Source organism: Acipenser ruthenus, chromosome 40 (assembly GCF_902713425.1).
Source record: "Acipenser ruthenus chromosome 40, fAciRut3.2 maternal haplotype, whole genome shotgun sequence".
NCBI classification, from domain to species: domain Eukaryota; kingdom Metazoa; phylum Chordata; class Actinopteri; order Acipenseriformes; family Acipenseridae; genus Acipenser; species Acipenser ruthenus.
In genome coordinates this window covers 5,224,377-5,243,396 of record NC_081228.1, presented here as the reverse complement: position 1 = coordinate 5,243,396, position 19,020 = coordinate 5,224,377, and the positions used below count along the sequence as shown (strand labels likewise).

Below are 19,020 nucleotides of genomic sequence, written 5' to 3'. Positions count from 1 at the left end.
TGTGTTCATTGAAAACTTTAATTATTCTTGCCTGATGGTAAAAACGAATCCCTGGGAAATATATTAGGGGTAAAAACAGAAGTAAAGGTATCATAAAGCAGTTATATTAAACATAAAAGTAGGATGAAATCACAGTAAAGTCGGCGCCGCCTAATCGGGGATTGCATGGGATGCAACTCTGGGAGACGGTTCTTCCCAATGCTATTATGTCGTGTAATTGTGGAGTAATTGCGTTCAATTTGGGATACAGTATTTTCAAATGATCAGCAGAGATCGCTTTTAAGAGCAAGGAGGTGGCGGTCAGTACGTGAGCACGTGATTATGTTGTGGCATTCGTAAATTGCGTCATTGTCGTTGAACGCCTGAAGGAGCTGGAGTCTCTTGTGATTCTCAGGCTGCTGTTGCAAATATTAAAGCTGTCGTGCCAGCATCGCAGGTGCCTCGCCTTGAGATAAGATGGGATTTAATTATTTTTCATTCCACGTAGAAATAAAAAAGCAATTAATTTTGTTTAGGAATAATAATAATAATAATAATAATAATAATAATAATAATAATAATAAATCTAGTATTATACAAATTTAATAATAATGCGTTGTGATTTAATTATTATTATTTTTTATTTACAAACCAAATAGTGTGACTATAAGTTCGCCTCCAATGCCTCTCGTTTAATTGGGACGACCTCTTATTCGAGATATTTTTACTTCTCCCGAGGCGTCCCGATAAGCAGCGAGTCCCGACTTGCACTACCATGCATTGCACAGTATACGGGTTTATTATACGTATACGAGATTGCATTTGTTAGCATTGTCTCAAAAAAGGTGCGTGAACCTAAAACACACTCCTATTTACGTCACCACAGAAATGCATATCCTCGCTCTTCCTCAGTATAATCTCTTCCAAGTACTCAAGGTTTTGGGGCGGGGCAATTCTCTTGCAACTAAATACTGTCCAACAACAGTACAGCGCCTATGTTGTGTGTTACAGCAGTGTGTGGCTTTTTAAACGGCATCATTTTTTTTGTCACCAGATTTAGGGGAAAAAAGCTGTTTATCGATGTTAATTCTCAGTCTAAGGAGCGCACACCGAAGGAGACTTGCCGTTGGTGGTCTGATCTTGTTGGCAGTAATATTATACAGAAGGTAAGGAGAACAACCCAAACATTACCGCTGCTGATGTTATAACAGAGACTACAGTCCTAGCTTCTCGAATTGCATGAGGTCTTATTGCTTATAGAAGTTCTGTATAGTTCAACGCGAGTGTGTGACTTCAACGGAGACGCAAATACGTCTAAGATATTTATAATCTTTTTCCTGATAATTTAAACGCCCATAACTGACACCTTTTTTAAGCCTTAGTTGTAATAGTGTTGTTGTGGCATAATTTCCCCCCTAAAGTTTACTACGTATGCGCGATACATTGTGCTGTTTTTTTTTTAAATATTGGAGTGAAATGCAATGGCAAATTAAACTATGTGATTTACTGACACTAACGTTTTGCAACTATTGCCAGAGCAGCTTTGTGAGCTAATGCGAGTGCAGCATTCCATCCTAGGCTTTGTATGAGTTGGTGTTTCACTCACAGTAACAGCCGGCTTAGGACAGTAAACACCCGCTGTACAGTAACACTCGCTGCCTGCGATCCTACAGCCCCACCTGTACCGCAGCGTCGCTCACCTTACATTAGTTAACATTTGCGGTGAAACCGACCTGTGGTATTGGTAAGTGACACCAGCCCTGTGCAAACTGAAGGACCTCCCTTATGTACGGCAAGCTGTTTTGGACTGATATAGTCGCCAGTGGTGTGCTACTCTCGCACTGTACAGTAGCAGAGAGATCCACTCCATATTGTATGGTGAGCCACACTGCAATGATAAAGAGAAGAATTTTGGAGTGCAATGAACCTCATAAAGGTGCCCAAATGCTCTGTACTGCACTGTGTGTAGGCTGGATGGGTACAGTTGGTGACCCGTGTATATGTGTGCTGTGTATTGCAATAGAACAGGTGCAAGTCAGCATTTTTTTTTGTCTTGTGATGTAACAGTAAACAATAAATGCTAAGGCACTCTTTGTGCCATTAAATGCCTGCTCAGTACATAAAAGCATGCTGTTGCAACTGAAAGATCACACAGAGCAAGCACAGTTATTCAGCACTGGGGCTTGTACTAAATGCTTGAAGACAGGCTGTACTAAGTGTGCTTACAAGACTAGCTTTAGTGATTCTTAAACAATCCCAGTCTAGAGGTTTCTGATTCGCAGTGTATTTGTTTAACCACTGAGCGTGCCCAGGCTGCATTCGTAAGACATCCTTCCACCAGGAACCTGGTAAGGAGTAAGAAGAGAGACCGAAGTAATATTTAATAAGCCATGTGCTGACTACGCCGCTGTCTAGCCAAGCTTCGATACGCCCGTGCTTTAAAACGCCTGTCTGTGGGACCCAGGTTTAACTGGCATGACATGGAGCCCAGCACCCTGAGGAGCAGGATGGTGGGGCTGCAGGCTGACTCCCCCGAGTTTCAGCTGGGAGGAGAAGTGTTCAGAATCCTGGGGGGATCCATTCACTACTTCCGGGTGCCGCGGGAATACTGGAGGGACCGCCTGCTGAAGATGAAGGCTTGTGGACTCAACACACTGACCACGTAAGTGTAACTGTTTTTTAAAACGGAAATATCCATTTAAGGTCGTTCCTCTTTACAGTTTCTTCTGTTGTCGTTATTGTTATAACTACTAGCTAGTCTCCTGTCTGCTCAATGTGTCTGGAATGCGTTTTAGACCTGGAGGGTGTAGCACGCTATAGATTCTCCTCCGTGAAGCTACAGACACACTTCAGAATAACCTGTTATTTGATTTGTAGGTATGTGCCGTGGAATCTGCATGAACCAGAAAGGGGAACCTTCAATTTCAAAGGCAACCTGGATTTAGAGTGAGTATGACCCCCAACACAGGATTGTACACAATATACAATGAGCAACACCTCGTTACTGCACTTCATGGAAACCAATTGCTCCTTTTAGTTGATGCACTCAGTAAACGTTTCAGTTAAGTTAGCTGCTAGAAAAATGAAAGAATTCCAGAAAAAAAGGGTCTTATGAGGTTATCCTTTTTAAGATCCAAGTTTGATCAGGAGCACCGTACACATTGGATTTAATGTTGTTGAAAGTCAGATCATACACCGTGCACAACCAGCACATTTTCTGTTTATCCTATTGAAAGATCTGTACCCGTATTTTTAAAAGGGAGCTGTACATGAGCCAGCATGCTTCACAGAGTGCCAACGCTGCTGGATCTAAACAGTTGCTGTTAGGGTTTCAAAAGCAAAACACAGGAAAGGGTTCTACTATTTTCCAGGACGTGTTCTCTTGTTTTTCCAATGTGATTTGCATAACCTCCTGGGACCCTGCAGCTAGCCATTCTGCACCTCTTAGGAGCTGTATCTAGGTGACAGAATCCCTCGCTAGACAACACAAGCAAGACTACCCAGTCTTAATGGACCAGGGGGACTATCCAGTCGTCAGCATGCCTCTGTATCTCAGTCATTGCAGTAAAAGTGATAATCTGGTCAATCTTAAATTTCATTGGTAAATACCAACCAAATCTGGTGGTAAATATCTGACATTATGAAGAAAAATGATTGCTTTTCAGACATTTACTCCTGCATGTAAATGGTCAATTAACAAAATAATCATTAATGTCGAACAATATATGTATTTCTGCAGACACATTTTCCATTGGCAAAATAATCATTAATGAGCTTGCAGTGATGCACAATTGAGAGGTTTTGTTGCACATACATCGTTTGAACCCTTGCCCACCAGAAAGCAGCTGGTAGAAACAATTCCTGTGTCTTGTTGACTACAGAAATGCGCGACAGCGATGAGAAAAACATTTGGTCATTAGCCAAAGCCACTTAGTTATTCTTGAGATTTACCGGTAAATGTCAAAAGTTGTTTTTTTTTTTTGGACATTTACCGGTTGACTTGGTAAATGTCGACATTTACCAGTAAATCTTAATATTGGCCAATATTTTGACTTTTACAGTAATATATATATTGAAAAAATGAAAAGTTTTTTTGGGATGCAATGATTCAAAAATCATTTATTTCAAGACATTTCAGACAAACGCCCTTCTTTAGCTGTGTAGAAAGTGAACGTCTTGTGTATGTGTCTGTGTTTTCGTACCGCAGGGCCTATATTAAGCTGGCTGGTGAGCTGGGTCTGTGGGTGATTCTTCGGCCAGGACCCTACATTTGTGCAGAATGGGACCTGGGTGGGCTGCCCAGGTAGGGTTGCACTTTTTGAAATTGCTGGTCACTTTGCCCTGAATTGTTCCTTCCCTTCAGTTGATACTTTCTTCAGTGGTATTATAGTATCTCTACTGTATCAGTAAGCAAACCCAGCTGAGTTCCTTAACTGTTAACTAAGAGATATAAGGAGCAGGAGATTTCAAATGTTACCTTTGACTATGAAACACTCAACAGTGCTGAAAGAAACGTAATAAACTCAATGGCCAGCGTTTCGACTAGATGTCTTACTCAGTATCTTCAAACACATCTAGATTTAACGTAACAATACAACAGAAGTTAGTACAAATGTAAGTTGCAAACTTCTTTATGACAGGGAATATAATATTAATGTTGCCAAAATAGAAAACATAAATAAATAAAAAAAGTTTGTCAAACCTGTTTTTAGTTGTGTTTCATTTAGATCCCCAAAGACCTTGATTAATCTGGCCTGCAGTTCTGAATTGCTTTTGTAATACCAATGTTAATTGTTGAGTTTCGCACCTTGTTAGTTCACAAGCTTCCATGCGTTTCATATTATTTTTTCAGGCTAGGATTCCAGTAGGAGAAAGAGCACAGTGTTGTTGGAAGCAATGCTGTCCCCGTCTTCCGCATGTGCTCCTGCATTCCAAGCAAAATCAAATCTTCAACAAGAGAGACTTAAGTGTGCTATCGGAATGCAGAGCACCCATACAAACTGGGACACAAACGCCTCTTTCTGTTTAGAAAAAAACCAAAAAACTAAAAAGGCTTCCAAGTAGATCACCCAGTAAAGCGAGTGATTTTAAAAAGAATGTAGTGATTGATCTTGTCTACCTGAGTGTGGTGTCTAGAAATGGTGCGAGAAACAGTTATCACTTATAATCTTGTCTTTCAGTAGTAGTTAGTAGTTTCTTTGAGTATTTCTGCACCTCCTAACCCTGGGACTCTTCCTGCTCTGTGCTGTAGCTGGCTGTACCGAGATCCGGCCATGCAGCTGAGGTCTACCTACAAGGGGTTTACCCAGGCTGTGGATGCTTTCTTCAGCCAGCTTCTCCCAAGAGTCGTCCCTCTACAGGTAAGCACTGAGGAGCACAGCGTGCAGTACCGCTGCTCTCTCATTATTTGATACCTGTCACTTTGTGCCAGCTTCCTATACTGTGCTCACCACAGATTGATTATAATGACTATAAAGGACTTGCAGTAATTTACTACCTGCTTTATCCCATAGCATAAACAAGGGTGGCAGTTTCTATAATTGTGAGAGATCGCTACGGAGAGGCATATTGTGAGGGTACACCAGCATGATGTAAACCCATGTAAACAAAGGTAGCACCTGATGCAGGTACAGGTGTTGTGTTTTCATGCAAAAAAGCCATTAGAAGTCATGTTTTTTTTTGTTGTTCTGGTCAAGTGCAGTCAGTCAGTGGTAGGCACCTGGTATGAATACATTGGTTGTAGATTTTAATTAGTTTTTCCAGTTATTCCATGTGGTTAAGCTTCCACACCTGAGATGAATATTTGTACTGTCTCCTTCTGGGTTAGGCAAATTCTGTTTTGTGTCAGTGCAAATACTGAGGTTAGTTAGTGCATCTTAGACACTGGATTAAAATAACTCATAGCTGTACACTGACACACAAATGAACTGTTGTGCAATCTAACAAGTTCTTCTTTTCTCCCAGTATAAGAAAGGCGGTCCAATCATAGCAGTGCAAGTGGAGAATGAATACGGTTCCTTTGCTGTGGACACAGAGTACATGCCCTACATGAAAGAGGTATTTACTGGATTACTTCTTTCTGTTCCCAGTTACATGGGAGGATCACCTAGAGCCCAATTCAAGGGACTTTGAACAGCGAAGACTGCTTGCTGGATTTCAGCGTGCAACATGACTCTTCTGTTTGACTAGCAGGTTGAAGCAGTCCTTTGTCGTAATTACATTGTACAGAGTGCGGTACAGCAGGGGGGCATGTTTCCAAACCATTTCCTTCAGCCTTTAATCACCTTTGTTATTTGATAGGAGACAATTCAGTCTTTGTCTTGCTCAGTCGCAGTCACACAGTCTCATTATATAATGACTCACCCAGATGAGACCTGTCCAAGTGAAACACTGCAAAGGAGTCTCTACAGACAGGGCTGCAACCACTCTGGGGGAAGAGCCATGGTTGAGAGAGAGAGAGAGAGAGAGATGAGAGAGAGAGAGAGAGAGAGAGAGAGAGAGAGAGAGAGAGAGAGAGAGAGAGAGAGAGAGAGAGAGAGGAGAGAGAGAGAGAGAGAGAGGAGAGAGAGAGAGAGAGAGAGAGAGAGAGAGAGAGAGAGAGAGAGAGAGAGAGAGAGAGAGAGAGAGAGAGAGAGAGAGAGAGAGAGAGAATTATTTCAATAACATAAATTAGGATGAGACTCTCTCTCTGCTGTCCTGCAGAGAGAGAGTTCATTATAAAAAGAGAGAGCCCCCCCAAGTATTTATTTTACATTGAAAGTATTTATGTCAATAAACCCTATTCCTTGTATGATCTGGCCTGCAACCCACACAACAGGTTCCCCCTATTTATCTCAGATTGCCTAATGCTAATATTATACATTCATCCAACATTACTGAAGATAAGGTTCCCTGGGCCCAGTTTACCCTTGCTCTGTAATTAAAAGGCAGGACTCGTTTAATTTAGTAAGGTCACATTATGCTATTAACAGCTACACCTGTTTTTGACAATCTTAACTAACTTTGTTCCGCACTGCGTGTCCCTTATACTGAGATATATAACTATAGCATTTTCCAAACAACTTAGCCAGGGTGGTGGAAGATCCAGGCCAGTAACACTGTGTTCTATTGCATGTCCACGTGAGTCTGAAGGGAAGGCACTACAAAGGGTTGTCAAGGTATTGCATCATCATGATAAAGCAGCGGGCAGGCCAGGGTTACGAAGCTGTGTTCAGCAATGCTTCCTTCAGAGCCTCGACTCTGCTCTAGTAGAATCAGGTGTGTGAATAGATGACTCTGTGACTGTGTGTGATCCTTCCACACAGGCCCTGCTGTCCAGAGGGATAGAGGAGCTACTGATGACCTCGGACAACGTGGACGGCTTGAAGAAAGGGAACGTCGAAGGAGGTACTGGACACACCCCAAATCATTTTCAACTACAGTTATCTGGTGACCCTTCCCTTGTAAAAGTTTCCCACAGTAAAAGCATAGCACAGTGTAACAAAGCACAGTGAAAGCAAGGTAAGGCATAGCGAGGTATGGTAAAGCAGATTAATAAATATGGCAAACCAGGCTAAATGGATTGCATGAGTTAGATCTGTTTAGTGCCAGAGGACAGTAGTTTATGGTGTTCTGGTTGATGTGATACTGTTTCAGGCAGAACAAAACATAGCCCCCAGGAAGTAATGAAGAGCTAAAGACCTGACACAGAGGTCAGTACTGGAATCCTCCGTGCTCTCCTACCAGCTGTGAAAAAACAATCATAGGACAGAGGAGCAGAGATCAGGCCAACATTAGATACCCACCACAATATGTACAATTTCATTACACAGCATATATGAATCTATGCTCAATACTAGAAGTGCAGTACACGGTATTAGCTGTAGCAGTCAAGGCAGTCTCTGTACAGGTTTTTGTTTTTCGGTGTCGCCACACCTGTTTTTCAAGTCAGATAATGGATTGTATACAAATAATGAATGTGGAAACAAACCCAGTGGGCGAGATGCTGCTTCTTGCTCCACTGCTAACAATCCTGTGGCTTCTTTCCTAGCCCTGGCAACCATCAACCTGCAGAAACTGAGGGATCTCCATCTCAGCCACCTGGACTCCTCACAGGTAAAGCACAACCACGCAGGAGAGCAAACCGCACTCGCAGGACGTGCACAGCAGTGTCTGGTGTGCGATTGCTGTGGTCATTGGGAACTGGCCTCTGTTATTTAACTCTGTAATGCCCAACCCTTTTTCAAATGAGAAAAGCTACTTTTATTTATATATCTAGATTCCGTTTCTTGTACAATATAATTTTTTTTTTTTTTTTTTTTTTTCCCTATCTGGCAACATATAATGTACTGCATATGAAAAATGTTGGCTTTGAGCAGTGGCGTGCCGTCAGGACCTTCAAGGTATTCTCTGCTGACCAGACAGTGCCAAGTAAACCGTCAGTCAAATGACATTACGGTGCCTCACTCGCTTACAGGGTTTACTAGAGGTTTTTTTAAGAGTCTAGGGGTTTCCTGAAGGGGATGTGATCAGCCACTAAGAGATCTGCATTTCCGCCGCATAAGTCTAAAACAATGACCACAAGCTAGAAAAACAACAGTTGAGGTTATTCTCCGTTTCACTTGAAGGTCTTGAGTGAGTTTAACCAATAGGCGAAGAATGTCCTTTTTTTTTTTTTTTTTTTTTTTAAGACAGGCGACCAATCAGGAGTGAGCAGAGGTGGGCCATAAATCTCCCAGGGTATTCTCTGCCTCACTTGAAGGCCCTGCTTTAGCAACCAATGGGAAAGTCAAAGCACTGACAGCTGACCAATCATTAGTGAGCAACCCAAAAACATGAATATTCCTTGGTTAGCACTGCAGTTAGGAGGATCGCTGGATTTGCACAACATTGCTTTTAAATATAACTCTGGCTTTGAGTGATAATATAGAGGGTTGACTAAGCATTGTGTCATACGCAATACAGAAATGGGCATTACAGGGTTAAGATATACACAAATGAAACAGCTTAATGAAGGAATGAATGTATGAGTGACAATGGTTCTTTCATCTGCATTGGGTAAGCACTTGATACACTACGAGCAAACATGTTTTCCTACTGAACACTGATTACAATTTTACATGTGTATAACTAATAAGAAACAACTTGAGCTGTACAGGGTTGTGAACTGTACGTCTGGCTAGTTTATTTCTAGAGAAAACTGTGCTGCGGTTTTGTGTAAAAACCTTTTTACTCTTGAGTTTAGGGTGCCATCCAGTGGTATAAATGTATATAGCAAGCAAGTTTTATATTTGATCACACTGGGCTCAATTCCAGTGTGTGAGAGCCTGGCTGTTCTATCATGATGTCCAGCTACGTCGGTAATGATGTGACCTTTACTGTGGCTGTTTTTTAGCCCCAGAAACCCAAGATGGTTATGGAGTTTTGGAGCGGATGGTTTGATACTTGGGGTGACCTTCATCACGTCTTCACCGCGGAAGGTTAATGTTTAAAAGCAGTCAGGAATGTATGTAATCTCATTCCTTTCAGAAGAAGATAAGAGCTCTCCAATCAGCTCTGTGTCTGAGTTCCGATCTCGGTGTTCAGTAAAACCCCTTGCCGATCTCACACACACACACACACACACAGAGCTCTCCCTTCTACCCCACAGACATGGCGAGCGTTGTCATGGAGATTCTCCAGAAGGGGCTGTCTATCAACCTCTATATGTTCCACGGGGGCACCAACTTCGGTTTCATGAACGGGGCGTTGGAAATGCATTCCTACAAAGCTGACGTCACCAGCTATGGCAAGTAGCCTCTTTTTTTTGCTGCACTTGTGAACAACATGCTGAAGCACATAGAACAGCCCTTTATGATAAATGTACATAATATAGAGTAGGCTTTGATACTGATGTGATATGGCCGTTTTACATTTCTCTGGGTTGGATACTTTGTTTTAGATGGCTTGCATTAAAATGACCTATAATGTATAATTATTCTTATTTAACTACATGTTGTAAAAACTACGGCACACTGTGCTGTGAAAGGCACAAGCTGACCAGACTTGGCCATTTCCCGTCTGCTGAACCTGCTGTTTGAACCTGTCCCCTGAATCTGCACTCAGCGTCGGATTATGAAGACTGGGTTTGGGCCCCACCTCCTGGACCCAGACTGAGCAGCATGTCTGCTTCGTGTGGGATGTGCGGCTCTCTCTTACTGTCAGGGTGTTTTTATCCTGCAGATTACGACGCCCCCTTATCAGAATCCGGGGATTATACTGCAAAGTACCTCCTTCTCAGGGAGGTTTTCAGCAAGTACCACGGTAAGCGTCGGCTTTCTCCACGTGATCCGACACCGTGAATACATTATTCAGAGGGTTTTATTTTCAGAGAAGCGAAGTTCTGCAGCAACGCAAACGCGTCGGGTGGTTAGCGAGCCAGACTGTGTAGTTGATGAACGGTTTTGTGTAAATCTAAGCAGATGATCGTACACGTTGTCTCTGTACTCTGTGCTGGTGGACAGATAAGCCAGCTGAGGCTGTGTTGTTGGGAGAATATAAGCCAGTACAGTATGGCACTTTTACAACCTTCTAGGCAATAGCTGTCACTGTGATATAATACTCCAGTCAATATTAAACCTGTGATGTCAGAGGGCATTAGTTATTTGACTATTACTGAGTGATGTCAGAGGGCAGTAGCTATTTGACTATTACTGAGTGATGTCAGAGGGCAGTAGCTATTTGACTATTACTGAGTGATGTCAGAGGGCAGTAGCTATTTGACTATTACTGAGTGATGTCAGAGGGCAATAGTTCTTTCATTATTGACCGAGTGACTGTTGGCTGGTTTTGTGGTCATGGGAGGCACTGCCTTAGCCAATAGGTTTGCTGATACAGTCTGAGGTTTTTAAAATATTTATGCAATCAATTAAACCTTTTTAAAGGTGTCTTGAGGCCCAGAGATAAATGAAACCCATATTTCACTGGCAGCGTTTTTAATTCACTCCCTGTATCATTAGGCTGTGGTTAAGTATACATCAAACCTGGTGTTTCTTTTGTTTTAAATCCCTCAGACAAAATAATTATCTAATTTCTTCACTTAATGCGCTTAGTGTGCCCTGAAGCAGAGAGGAGGGATTGCAAACACTAGAGGGTGAAGTTTTACATACAAACTGTTAAGATATGAAACACTCTGAGGCATATCCACTAAATAGAAGCCCTTCATTGTTCAGTCTTTAATTGCACGTATTTTAATTTCAATCTTTAAACCAAAAAAAAAGAGATGATCTTGTTACAAAATAGAAAACAGTAGATTTGAAGCAAGCAATTATGCACAAAACGCATACAAAAACTGCATTTGTCTTGGGGGTGGAATTGTATGAAATTTGATTAGATCTGTAGTAAATGACATCACAAGCAAATGAATAGACTTAAATAGAAATAAGCGAGTGTGGTTACCATGGCTTCAAAAGCCTAGAAGTACCTCCACTGTTTGTCAAAGGTATGTTAAACATACCGAAACGTGGGGAAGTTGGCTCTTTTGATATATATATTCTGAATTGTGCAGTATAGCTAGTTACTAGCATAACATGTTCTATTCGCTCTAAATAAATACATTTCTTTCAGGTGAAAGTCTTCCTGATGTGCCTGCCTTATTTCCAAAGATGTCCTATGATGCCTCCACTGTGTATCAGTACATGCCCCTGTGGGAGGCTCTGCAGTTGGCTGGCGAGGTAGGGAAAGACATTCTGTGCGGGAATCCGAGATCACGTCTCATAATTGGATGCTGACGTGTCTTCTTATATTATGCGAATATTCAACGACTTACCTGTTTAATATTCTGTGACGTGTGGTGTGTGATTCTCTGCTGTCGTTTCTGCCAAGATCAGTATTTACCATGCTTGCAGTAAATTACATAAGAAATGAAATATCAGTACAGTGTTGATTTAGTTCAAATGATCCCTTTTTAAGTGCATAACATTTCTCAGATGCCTGTTCCCTAACTCAGCTTCAGCACCTGTGCGTGTGGACACCTCCGGGACCAGGCAAATAAACCCAGTCTTGAGTTTCTGTATGGATTCTATGCCCTGTCCCACAGGGAGAAATCAGTGTGGTTCAGAATTCCTTTTTCATATACCGCAGAGGCGTTTACTGTTAGGTGTTTGGTTTGCATAACCCTGCTACACAAAGACCATGGCGTTTAGATGAGAGTCTTCTCTGTCTGCCCTAGCCATTCAAGTCGGAGAGCCCCGTTAACATGGAGAACCTGCCTGTCAATAACGGTAACGGGCAGTCGTATGGGTACACTCTGTATGAGACCACCATCCCCAGCGGAGGCACGCTTCACTCCAATGACAAGGTTCGCGACAGAGCCCTGGTAAGCTACCCAAGCCATTGCTTGCTTCCCTCATGTAATTCACCATGCAGATGTGGTCATTTTTCTTCAACAAGCAGGGACGTGCTTTCTTAAATAAGTCCACTGGCTTTACCCGGCTGTTCATTTGTTCCAGGTGTTTGTCGATTCAAGCTTTATTGGGGTTTTGAAGTATAAGCATCTGGAGCTGGCTGTGCCGGAGGGAAAGGTGAGGTCCTGCTCACTGCTCTCTTGGAAAGCCCAGAATGTCACCCTGGGCGCCCCATCTTTGGATTGAGATCCAGTGTGGTTTTTAAAATCGCCTCAAACCTCTCAAGCCTTTTCAATCCAGTCATTTACTCTGCTTCTTCTATCTTTTCAAAATATCGAAGCAAACAACTCACTACTAAACCAACTATTAAACACTCCATAATATACCATGGGTATATTTATAAACAGTAGTTTGTTACATTGGGCCCTATTTATAACTGTTTATTGAATGGTTTGTTTTTAAGTCTGTTTACATGAATAATGCAGTAATGTCAACAACAGTTGGCAATAGTTTCATGAATGTATAATAACTGGAATAAAAACGACATAGTCTTTATAAAGGTATTAATTATTTTCTTGCAGGGTAACCGAAAGCTGAGTTTGCTTGTAGAAAACTGTGGGAGAGTGAACTATGGAAAGACACTGAACAACCAGCGGAAAGGTTAGGCAGGGCCGGACAAAACAACTCCTTTCCACAAGCATTTCATACGCTGTTTCTAAAGTGTCCTGCTCAGAATGCTTGCTTGTCTATTGGGGAGAATTAATGACAATTGAGATGCAATTTTACTGATACTTGTAAAGGGATTTGTGTTGTTTCCTTTAGGGGGTTGGAATTATGCAACAATCTGACATAAAAAATTCTTTCTGGTTTTCTGTTTGTTTTAGGTCTAGTTGGTGACATTCTCCTCAACGGAACTCCTTTAAAAAACTTTATTATATACAGCTTGGATATGAAACCACGCTTTATGGAGCGGTGAGACTTCTCAAACTTCCCTTTCAGTTTGGATCTCTGTTTTTGTGTGGAGACAGCCGTTGTGGCGATCGCTAATCAAGTCTGCTTCCGTGTTTTAGACTGAAATACTCCCGCTGGAAGGAGGTCCCGGACAAGCCCGCTGTCCCAGGGTTCTTTCGAGGAATGCTGTTCGTGGATGGTTATCCTGGAGACACGTTTGTAAAACTGCCGGTGAGGAAGCTCTTTGATTTAAATCTCTAAATCATTTTGTGTCGTCTTGAATGTCGGAAGTGTTTCAAAAAGTGTCTCGTCTCAGTAGTGGTTTGCCTTTGTTATTTCTGTACAGTATATGTGCAGTTTGACCACGCTTTTCCCATGGCTTTACTATGCATTTCCCATAGTTTACCCTGGTTTGCCATGCTTATTAATATGTTTTACCATACCTTGCTTGCCTATGCTTTCACTGTGCTTTATTACACTTTGCTATGCTGTTACTATGGGAAACTTTTACCTCGGCTTTAAGACAAAGGAGCAAAGAAATGGAATAATAATGATATCGCTTTGTCTTGCTGTTCTAGGTGACTGTTGGTGCGTGTGATGGGGTGCAGCCTATTTTGTGGTGGTTTTGTGTTTTTTGTATTGTTTAGAGTGAGTTTGGGGTGTGGTTCAGTGAGTTTGTGTGAGGAATGTGTGGAATGTGCGGAATGTGCCTGGGCAATGAGGTGCGAATTGCCCAATTAGCCCAGGCACCTGATAAAAGGGAGTGGTTGGGTATGTTAGTTGGTGAGTGAGTGAGTGAGTGAGTGAGTGAGTGAGTGAGTGAGTGAGTGAGTGAGTGAGTGAGTGAGTGAGTGAGTGAGTGAGTGAGTGAGTGAGTGAGTGAGTGAGTGAGTGAGTGAGTGAGTGAGTGAGTGAGTGAGTGAGTGAGTGAGTGGTTATTTTTGGTATAGTTTGTTTAGAGCCTGTTTTTGTGTTTGTCTTTTTGGTTGGCCATCGTGCCATTTGTTTTGTGTATTTTGTTTATTTAAAAGTCTTTTATTTTCCCTGCACATCCTGACTCTGAGTCTCCTTACCCCGATCAGCCTGTCACAGTGCAGTATTCCAGTTTTTATTCCTCGTTCGAGTTCAGAACCTTTGTCAGTTACAGTAACACCTGTCTAATCCGACATTGACTGGCATACCCAGTAATTCAAGGATTGTATTCATTTCAGTGCACTTTTTCCACACAACATACTTAAGAGAAAAACCATGTGACTTCACAGTCGGATTTCCATTTATTTTAAGCAGACAAGACTTGCGAATCACACGAGTTCCAGAATAGAGAGGCTGCGGATTGTAGGGGAGCACACCATTCATTTCAATAGGGATTGTCGAGGGGAGCACACCATTCATTTCAATAGGGATTGTCGAGGGGAGCACACCATTCATTTCAATAGGGATTGTAGAGGGGAGCACACCATTCATTTCAATAGGGATTGTCGAGGGGAGCACACCATTCATTTCAATAGGGATTGTCGAGGGGAGCACACCATTCATTTCAATAGGGATTGTAGAGGGGAGCACACCATTCATTTCAATAGGGATTGTAGAGGGGAGCACACCATTCATTTCAATAGGGATTGTCGAGGGGAGCACACCATTCATTTCAATAGGGATTGTAGAGGGGAGCACACCATTCATTTCAATAGGGATTGTAGAGGGGAGCAAATGCTGCTGAATTCTACAGAATGCCAGTTTCTTGAAGGGCTGGATCTGACAGATTGTATTGTACACTAACGTCCCTTGTTGCTACTGCTTGCAGGGTTGGTCAAAAGGCGTGGTGTTCATAAATGGGCAGAATCTTGGAAGATACTGGTCCATCGGTCCACAGCAAACCCTCTATCTGCCAGCGCCCTGGCTTCACACTGGCATCAATGAGGTACGGCAGACACACTGCTTTCATATCTATCCATCCATGGAAACGCCTGCCCAAATGTACATCCTTAACCAGCACAGTGTTCATTAAAACACAGTGTTCCACGTTGGTGTTTAATTTACAGTTCCCTGGTCTGCGTTTACTTCTGTTCTTGCATAACTTTTCAAATGGTGTTTTTGTTTTGCTGATACAAATGATTACATGAAGTCCCTACACCTGATACAGTATAGAAAAGCTACAAATATGTAATAACATGTATTTAAAAAAACAATACAGAGTTTAAAATAAGCCTGTATGTATGCACATTGTAACACAGTATGAAGGTGAATATTCTTTTTGTTTAGGTTATTGTCTTTGAAGAACAAGAAGCAGAGAAAACGATTCATTTTGTAAACGCTCCTGATCTGGGCATGGCCGTCGATGTGGAGTGAAGAGGAGTCGTTTCAATTCCACGTCGGGTCTTTGTTGTACTTTACTGATTGGAAACACCAGCCTACGCTCACGCGAAGCGATTTTAGAAATGCCTAAAATGAGAGAGAACATTAATGAGGTATCTGACCCTGTGAAGACAGACCCTTAAACTGCTATTCATTTATAAAAATCACCCTGACTTTGTATGTCACTGTAAAGTGGCAGGAACCATAAATGGGGAGCATGAAGGCCTTTTATAAGAAATGCACTAACTCCTCCTGCACCGTAACATTACAGAAGGACGGCACTAGGAGAACTAATTGAACAGTTCGTGTACTCTAATGAAAAGGACAAAAGAATGGACTGAGATCGACCGCGATGGCCATTTTGCATCACCCCATATTATTAACATAAAGTCGAAATGAAACCCGCTGAATAATGTTACCTTAACATATTGAAATACATGCTGCTTTGTAGTTTTCCATATACTTAACGAAAAACTGACAGCAGTTGAAAAATGACATTTCGAAATCCAGCATGAAATACTGTACTACTATTATGGCTTCCGGTAGACTCTTGCGATATCATTTTGTAGTTTCTTTGATTACACAATGCTAAATCAAAGATCTAAATTATGTTCATGCAGTTTATTTTAATTTTTTTATTATGTCCCAATCCTAAAATTTTCGGCAAAGCAAAACTTTTGGCCAGAGCTGTAGAGCCTGCAGTGTTGAAAAAGTTAAAAACTAGAGTTAACCCTGCAAGCATTTTAATAAATGGAGCTTTTGAGTTAGCTGTACAAGTACAGAGTACTAAACCACTTGTATAGTAGTGATGACCAAACGAGCCCCAGGTTAGAAGCTGTCACTTTGTTGGAGTCCAATTAAAGAATGAATTGAGATTCAAATCTGTTTAAAATAATTTCAACATGTTATTTATTTGAAGAAAAAAAAATGTTATAGGAGTTAAAATGGAGGGAAAAAAACATGAAAATGTGTTCTTTATTTATCTTTGTGCTACCATTAAAAATCTTTTTTTTTTTTTTAAATCTAAAGGCTTTCTTTATTTTTTTACTTCTAATCGTAAAACCTACAAGAAACTAAGTGAAGCAGACAAATGCCCGCGGTTTTGCCCATCTGTTATTTGATATTAATTCATGAAATGATTACATTCTGACCTGTGTGTTACTGCCAAGCTGCTCCGGGCCTTTGACGTTAACAAAAGTTCTTGTTTCTATGAATTTCCATACACAATTACCCTTAGTACAGAAACGTTTTGCTGTGCCATTGAGAATCGCGTGTCCAGTTGTTATAGAAAGTGCTGAGTGTGTTTATCACGTTTTTGTGGCTGTCAGAATTTGGTTCTGCAGTTTTAAGCTTGCTTTAAAATGAGTTCAGAAGACAACTCGGTTTGTAACAACAAAGAGATTTTTTTTTTAATTCCAGTATTTCAATTCTTTACTAAAATGGAGCCATGAAGGAGAATCTTTTGTGTAATAGCATGCAGAAAGTGCTGTTTCCAGTGAGACAGAGGTGACAATTCAACTGCAGAGGAGCAAACATGTGCAGGACTCCGGGATACACAAAAATATATATAGAATCGGATGCAATGTAATGAAATTGAACCACTGCTTTCAGTTCTTTTGATTGTAAAATAAACTCATCATCGGAATGCTGGTACAATAGCACCCTCTGTTGTTTCAGTTCCAGAACTGCATGTAAAGTATACAGGAAAAGAGGGGAGATCAACTTAAGTCACTTACGTATTAAGTGGGGGGGGGGGGGGGGGGGGGGGGGAATAAAAAAAACTCCCCTTTTAAATAACGCACCCAAATCCAAATGTAACCTTGTACTTGTGTAATGAGACACAGAACGCTAGGTCGCTATTTTGTGCAAGTTTACATTTCCCTCTATCTCTTATACAAGCTCACCGCTGTATTTTTGCCCAGTATTTTTGCATGCGTTTACCATGCTTTTCCTTCCTTTGCTTAACTACACGTTTCACAAAGTTGACCCTGGTTTGCCATGTTTAATAATGTGCTCTACCGTACCACACTATTCGCTACAATGCTTACTTATGCGTCACCATGTTTTCACTGTGCTTTATTACACTTTGCTATGCCTTCACTGTGGGAAACAGTGTTGGGAATATGCCCTGGACCACCGTGGAGCAGATCAGATTGTATTAAGGGGTGATGTGCGGCGTCTGGACACGGTGTTAATTTACAGGTAAAGTAAGCAGCTGACTGATTAGTGAGCAGTCAGTCGGGTTACACTGTACTTTGAAAAGGGAGATGCTGGCTTTTCAGCAGGCCTCTGCAGCCTAATAGAGCTTGAACTCAATCAATTCCCCAGTCTGCTGCTAGGGGGCAGCACTGATACATGTAGCCGCGGAGATGGAAACTCACGGCTAAGGCAAAACAATTCCCATTCAGTCATTTGGTTTTAACACCCAGAGAGGCATTAAAATATGTCCTTGCTGTACAGTAGAATCATTGTCTAGTTCTAAGTGCAATCTAGTTACTAAATGCACTGATGTAAGTTAATGGTGTGCGTCCTATATTAGGGACGCACCATCTGCTGTTAATACTGTGGAAAAGGTAATAATACTGAGTGTTTAACAATGGGTACTTGGCCACAGCGGCAATTTCGATCACCTCCCTTTGAAGTTAAGCCAGTGTAAGACAAACGACTGCCTCTTCCTGTTCATATTCAGGTGAGTCCTCACTGTAACACAACGTTCTGTTCCATTGACCTCCATACACAGACACTGCACTGCTAAAGTAAGTACAGTTAAGTAATACAATCAAATCAATGCAACAAGATTAAAATGAAAGGTGGCCTTGGGGAAAGGGGGGGGGGGGGGGGGGAGATTTCAAGCCAAAACATATTTTAATGTGCTGCTCAGGTTAATACAATCAGTTATTTTCTTAAAATTGTGCTTCTTTTTTTTTCAAGTTTAGTTGGAATCTCTCTTAAAGTCATGAAGTGTGTAACAGAGTCCAGTAACGGACAGGAATACAACACAATGTTAATCTACCCAGGTGTTCAGCAGTGTCTCCACATTGAAGACCCCTTAGCTGGCATCTCTTTCATACTTCACAGCGTTAAACACTTGATTATTAGTGCCTGCCTTGGGGATCAAACCAGTGGAGAAAGATCAGCAGTCTCAAATGAACAAAAGACACGGAGACAACAGTCTGTGAATGAAGAAATGTTCCATTCAATTGAAACCATACGTCCATGATCACACCTTTCTGAAACCTTGTAAACACATTTGAAGCTGCTGTTGTTTTGGGACTGTAATGGGAGATACCTATTTCAGATGGTGAAATGTGTATTTCACGATTTTAACATAACAACTCTAGGTTCAACAGGTAAAATGAGATCACGAGCGACTTCA

The 19,020-nt window shown here is 41.5% G+C and overlaps 1 protein-coding gene across 1 annotated transcript; it reads left to right on the top strand.

The window, feature by feature from the left end:
• Positions 1-167: 167 nt before the first annotated feature.
• On the top strand, positions 168-17,407 carry LOC117966551 (beta-galactosidase-1-like protein 2). Its single transcript, XM_059010104.1, has 20 exons — positions 168-436; positions 1,034-1,145; positions 2,444-2,641; positions 2,857-2,925; positions 4,187-4,282; positions 5,231-5,339; positions 5,944-6,036; positions 7,284-7,365; positions 8,009-8,073; positions 9,353-9,437; positions 9,608-9,745; positions 10,180-10,260; positions 11,563-11,669; positions 12,167-12,313; positions 12,447-12,518; positions 12,923-13,001; positions 13,226-13,313; positions 13,412-13,523; positions 15,094-15,210; positions 15,552-17,407. The coding sequence occupies exons 2-20, from the start codon at positions 1,060-1,062 to the stop codon at positions 15,636-15,638; spliced, it is 1,911 nt and encodes a 636-aa protein (XP_058866087.1). The 5' UTR covers positions 168-436; positions 1,034-1,059; the 3' UTR covers positions 15,639-17,407.
• The last annotated feature ends 1,613 nt before the right edge of the window (positions 17,408-19,020 follow it).